Here is a 6482-nt window from a genome sequence, read left to right on the forward strand (position 1 = left end):
CTCACTGTAGGGAAGTTGAACTAGATGATCTTAAAAGTCCCTACCAATGAAAACCATTACATAATTCTGTGACTTTAACTCCCTGCACCCCAGCCATTTGAAATCTCCACTGGATCACAGCTCTGAATTTTCTTAGGACTTGACTAGACAGAGAATACACCATGCAATGTGCATATCAATGAGCTTGGAAGAAAGCTTCCTTTACAAATCAATTTAAGTGTGTGTATCCTGGCGGCTGTCAGAGCGAGAGCATGTCCCCGAGCCCTCGCACCCAGAGCCGTGCGAGCGCCGGGCCTGACCCCAGACGGAGGAACATGTTTTCTGCCAGCTGAGCAGCTGCAGGAGTGGGGGGACAAGGCTGATGGGGTCTGAAGGATGCTGCGCACCTGCTCTGGGGTGCCTGCGTGTGTCTGGTCAGGTGATGCGTGTCCACCTGTCCCAGGATGTGTGTGTGTGTGTGTGTGTGTGTGTATACACCTGTCCCGCGGGCTCCGTATCAGTCCCAGGGCGGGTGTGTGTCCAAGTCCCGGGGGTGATGCTCGTCCCGCCCCGCCGCTGCCGGTGTTCCCGCCCGGGGCGGTGGGTTGGTGGGTGCAGCTGGCCCGGCCCCCGGGCTCCCGGCAGGGAGGCGGGGAGGGTCGGGGCCGGCCCCGCTCTGATCCCTCCTCCTCCTTCCCCGCCCGCCGCCTTTTCCCCGCGGCCGCCGCCGCCGCCCGCCGGGCGCATCCCAGCGGAGTCTGTCGGAACTCGGGGCGGCGGCGTTCGCCGCCGGCCATGGCCGTGCCCGCCGCGCTGCTCAGCCCCCACCACCTCCTCTCCTTCTGCTTCCCCGCCGCCGGCGGGCTCCTGGGCTATGCCGACCTGGAGAAGGGCTACGAGGGCGGCGGCGGCGACGCGGGGGACTTTAGAGAAGCCACCCGGGACCTGCTGAGCTTCATCGACTCGGCTTCCAGCAACATCAAGCTGGCGCTGGACCGGCCGGTGAAGTCCCGGCGGAAGGTGAACCATAGGAAGTACCTGCAGAAGCAGATCAAGCGCTGCACCGGCATCATCGCCGCCGCCGCCCCGCCGCCCGCCGCCTGCCCGCCCGCCGCCTGCCCCGCCCGGCCCCCGCCGCGCCGGGAGCCCGCGCAGGCGGCGGGCAGCAGCCTCCAGAGCAAGAGCCTGGCCGCCCTCTTCGGCTCCCTGCAGCGGGGCCGGGGCGCGGCGGGCGGCGCCGAGGCCAAGGCGGGCGGCGGCGGCGCGGGCGGCGGGGAGAGGGCGGCGGGCGGCCCGCGGAAGGTGCCGCTGCGGGACCGCAACCTGCCGCCCTCCTTCTTCACGGAGCCCGCGCTGCCCGGCCCCGCCGCCCGCGGGCCGCCCGCCAAGGAGCCGGAGAAGGGCGGAGGGGGCGGCGGCGCGGAGGCCACCGAGTTCTTCGAGCTGCTGTGCCCCGAGTACGGCGCGCTGCTGCCCGAGCACGCCGCCCCGACCGACGCCTTCGGCGGCCGCCTGCCCGCCGAGCTGGGGCTGGAGCACGGGCTGTACGAGCTGCCGCTGCCCGCCGGGCCGCACCCGCTGCTGGGCGGGCTGCTGTACCCCGAGCCGCCCTGGAGCCCGGCCGCGCCCTGCAGCCCGCCCAGGAAGGCGCCGGCCGAGCCGCTGCGCCCCATCTACCCCGGCGGCGCCGAGCCCGTGCCCGCCGGCGGCGGAGGCGGCAGCGAGGAGCCCGGCGGGCACCTGCCCGCGGGGTTCGCCCCCTTCTTCCCCGAGTGCCCGCTGCCCCCGCCGCAGCCGCCCTACGACTACGGCGGCGGGTACCACCGCGGGGGCTACCCCGGGCTGTAGGGCGGCCGGGGCTCGGGGTCCGCCGGGACGGCGCGGCGGGGAGCGGAGCCCGAAGCCCCCGCGGGGGCGGGCGGACCCTGGGGCTCCGCACACTCCGCTGCATGTGAGAGCCCCGCAGCCGAAACCGAGGCCACGGCCCCCGCAGGATTCACCCTTGTGCACTGCCAGTCTCCTCCTCCTGCGGTTTGGGCGACGCTGCAAATAAAATGTGAAACTTTGGGTTTCTTCAGGTCTTTTTGTAGCGGCCGGTGCCCCCCTTTCATCCTCCTTCCTTAGGAGCCAGGGCTTGGCTGGCTGTAGGCAGACGCGTTGCTGTACCTGTAGGCGACGTGGGGACAGGGGCTGAGCTCCTCAGAGGCCGTGGGGACCGCTCGTCAATGATTTCAGTCTAAATTTAAAGCTCGTGTCAACACTTGAGGTGCGTTTAACATTTTTCCCAGGCTCACGTTTGTCACAAGTGCTGGCAAGTGTTCAGCTGAGGACACAAAGGCAAGAAAGTGAAGCAAAATTAAAAATGCTGCTACCAAAATTCAGTGTCCTGAAATTTTAACAGCGTCTTGCAGGATCTTGCAAAACGGCAATTTACAGCGATTCGTAAGTTAATTGATGGTGTAAGTTCGGGACAAAAATGTACTGTAGCCACTGCGGCCATGTGATTCCTACAGACTGTTGGATTTCTTCCAGGAATGTGTCAAAGCTCAGAAAGCGATGCGGCTCCGTCTCATTGTGTACAGGAGATTATTTGATAATCATTTAAGTTATGTAAAAGAGTCTATGATAGGTCCTATAAAAATAAAGCTACACAATAGATCCGAGATGTGTGGTTGTTACTGCTGTTGAGACGCGGCGTTCAGGGGGCTTTCACCGTGCCTCCATCCTCTGTAATGGTTTCTTGGCAGGAGTTAAGACAGGCAGCGGGTTTTGTCTTTTCTAAATCTTTTGAAATGGTGTATTTTATCCACAGCGACCCGTGCTTGTTTGGCCTTCATTTGTTCCGTTTGTTTCTGTAACTCAGTAGAAAGAAAGGAGCGATAAAACGCTACAAAGTCAAGGGATGAAAATTGTTACAGTTATGAAAACAGATCAAAATACTCGGAGGTTTCCTATTGAGATGCAAGTTTTCAAAGGCAATCCCGCAGTCTGGCTCCCTGCCAGCCCCAAGTGGATTGTTTGTTTTTTAAACGGGATCCACATAGGGATCAGCCTGGGATTTTACCCTCGGTGGTGGTGATAAATCCTTGTGCCTTCTGTGTTTTAAAAGACAGTGTGGAAGGTAAAGCAATTTTTTTTTCATTCTTCTACCCAGATTTAACTTTTCAGAGGTTTGGGGTCAGCATGCTGGGAAATGTGGAGAGGTGAAGCAAAATCTTTTGGAGATAAACTGAGATAATTTGTTTAGGCAAATGCTTTAATTTTACTTTTATAAGCAAGAGCTGTAACTGCTGCCTCCTCTTTCCTCCCCACAAGCTGCCCAAGGTGTCCACAAGCTGTATGGAAAGGAACCACCATGGATGAACATGCACAACACTCCAGTGTTTGATAGCTGGTTGCTGTTGAGGAAATGCACTTTTCAAGAACAATTTTTCAGCATTTTATTTCGCTCAGCTTCTCGAGAGCGTGTATGAGGATCAATGGGCAGCCTGTCCAACCAAGGTAGCTACAAATTAGGTTAATCCTGCCCTGCTGCTGGTTTTGATGATGGGACAATGTTCTGCTCTGTAAGCTCTGTCCTGCCTTCTTCACTTTGGCAAACCTCCCAGCTTGCATTAATGAGTTGCACACTGCCAGCTCCCAGCAGAGCTGGCATCTAACTGTGTCTGAGACTACCTGGGCAAAACCAGCTGGGGGGTTGTTTCAGGTGGAGATGTGTTGCATTGTTTTTTTGTTTGTTTAGCTCCTACTTCAAGCATGTGAGCTTGCAGCATGTCTTGACAGCTGCTCAGAATTATTTCAGCTGAATGATGCTGTGCTAATAATCTCGGTGCCCATTTTACTCCCCTGAGCTGTGCAGCTAAGATTTGCAAATGATGGGGGAGCTGATAATGCAGTGGTCCCAGGTAAGGAACAAACCCACCTGTTTTAGGATTTATTTATCTCATAAGCTCAATGGGCAAACGTGTATTAACTAGGGATCTAATCCTGAAGAATTTATAGCCTATCCTGTCAGCTGTCTCACAGGTGTCAGTGAGATTTTGCTCAGAAAAAGTAAAAAAGAGGTTTTCAGGCATTGGTTCTGGGATAGACATTGCAAACCTGACTAGTCTGATTGCCCATGGACCTCACCTTCTTATTCCAACTAGCCCTGCAGGGCCACAAATCTGAGCAGCTGGTGGGTTTTGCTCATTTGGTGTTCTGCTGCCTGGTGACCTGTGGTGCTCAGAAGCTGAGCATCCATCAGCCTTCTTGGGTTAGACCTTGTCTAAAACCTGTGGGAGAAGCAGCTCTGTGAGTGCCAGCAGAGCTGGGCTGATCCAAGGCGGGAATGGCAGCCCATTCTCAGTGCTTCCAGCTTGGGAGGGCTCTTTGTGGGCTTGCAAGTACTTTGGGTCAGGCTCTGGCAATCAGGCTGACTGAGCAGCAGCTGCACAAGTCTCTTCAGCTTAGTCTCCAACCTGCTGTAGTTCCTTAATGGGGATGTTCAGATTATAGGAGCATGCACTGAAAGAAAAAAAAGAAGTCTAGAAATCAGTGTCTTTGAAGTATGGCTGCATTGCTGCCAGAGGATGTATTTGTATCTGAGGAGTACCAGGCAAGGGAAGTCTGATGAGCCTGGGAAGGAGCTAAGAACAGCTTTTCCCAAACAGACTAAACAAAAACTGCTGTGTAACTCCTGAGGAGCACTGGAGCCCCTCTCCAGGCTGTGGAGGCAGTGAGGGCACCTGAAGAACCCAGGGGTTGCCATCTAGTGAGGCTGCATCTCTGATCTCCTTTGTGCATGTGTGGGCTCTTTTTGCTGGGTTGTTTCCCCCAGCTTGAATAGTGCAGGCACTGAAAACATCACCTAACAGTCTCACTCAGAAACACCCTTGGGAAATTGTTTTCTACTCTGCAACACTAAAGATCATAATCTTAAGCATCTGCAAGAATAAAAGCTTTTGTAATTGAGCAAGATATTTTGGGTTTTTTGATGCACTTTTGTAAGGAGTCTGTTCCTAAGGACTAAAGCTGATTCTTTTAAGCTTTTCTGTCTTAAAAGAAGTGTCTCCCTTTGAAAGGAAACGGGTTCTGTTTGGTTGGATCGAGGTCAGACTACCAAACTATTTCATTTTACAAAGCCTGCCCTGAGTTCCTCAGATACACTAAACTCCATTTTATTGCTGGTGTATTTTACACATATTGCCTGATATTACTGGACATTTTGATGGAAAAGCATACACGTGTTAATAATTTTTTATATATAGTCAAAGATGATAAAGGGGGATGACAAGAACCCTTGCTTCTCATTTTAAATGAGGGAATCTTAGCTTTTCCTTAATGGTGATTTACTGACAAGTAAGTAAGGGTTCACCATGAATAATTACTACTGTGTCTCAGTTATCTTGTGACTTAAATAGTCTGAGTCTATTCCAAAGCCACTTTCAGAGAGCAGAGAGATTCCTTTTTTTAAAGTGTTTTGAAACAGGCTCATTAACTATTTCATGGCCTGAGCTTGGGAATGCCCTAGTACAGCCCTGCCATTGATGATGAGTCATCTTTGTTGAGCTTACATAGTTGATCAAAGTGTTAGTGAAAAAGATACAGAAGTTTATTCTAAACTCTTTTTGTTTTCTGACTTTCTAAACAAACTGCTTTTGGCAACAGTGCAAAAACTGAAGGTCATCCTGCACTTATTGGCAAGAGGAGGAAAAAGGTGGTGGAGCAATTCTGTAGAGATGTGCAAGAAATTCAGACGAGACTGTGAGAGTTCAAGCCTACAAGTCTGAAGGCTTGTAGCCTGACTATACGGAGTGAGAGCTGGAAATGCTTTTAGGATGGCTTTGTGTCAGCCAAAGAGGCTGGTGAACATGTCCTTAAAATCCAGTGGTGTTTGTAACACATCTACAAAACCAGCCAAAAATAGTGTGTGATGATGAGCGCTCTCTCCCCAGTTCTCTGTGGGTCAATACTGGCAGGAGATTGCTGAAAGACAATGCTATGAATGATGAAGGTGTTCTATAATGTATTTTTCAATACCTCACTGTAACCCTGATTATCCCCTCCCTTGCTGGCAAAGAACTACATCACCAGCCTGCAGGTTTTTAGACTTTTATGCTTTTTGGAGCCCTTCATATGAAGTGTAAATGTGCTGACAAAAGCCTTATCTTTAGGGTTGTTATGATTGTAGTCCACAGACCTACGCTTGTCCAGAGGTCACAGACTTGATGTCACTGCATTGCTGTCAGTGGAATATATTTTTAATTACTTGAATTGGCCAGTGTGGGATTTGAGGAATAGGTAGCATTTCCCAAATGATCTTTCATCTTTCCTTCTCTGAAATGGGGGAAATCCCATCTTATTTATACAATCTGTGTCACCCTCCCAGAGGCAGCTGAAACTGCACGATTTACCCTGCGCTCCCTCCAGGTATCCCCAACAATGTTGGGCATATGAGAAAACGTGGACTGGTCTGCAATGAAGGAGGGAGGAGAGGATTCAGGATCTGTAGTAAGGGGCTG

At 52.7% G+C, this 6482-nt stretch overlaps 1 protein-coding gene across 1 annotated transcript; it reads left to right on the forward strand.

The window, feature by feature from the left end:
* Positions 1-368: 368 nt before the first annotated feature.
* FAM181B (family with sequence similarity 181 member B) lies at positions 369-1827 on the forward strand. Its single transcript, XM_050978686.1, has one exon. It carries the CDS (start codon positions 376-378, stop codon positions 1825-1827), a length of 1452 nt encoding a protein of 483 aa, XP_050834643.1. The 5' UTR covers positions 369-375.
* The last annotated feature ends 4655 nt before the right edge of the window (positions 1828-6482 follow it).

This window comes from Serinus canaria, chromosome 1 (genome assembly GCF_022539315.1).
Source record: "Serinus canaria isolate serCan28SL12 chromosome 1, serCan2020, whole genome shotgun sequence".
NCBI lineage: Eukaryota > Metazoa > Chordata > Aves > Passeriformes > Fringillidae > Serinus > Serinus canaria.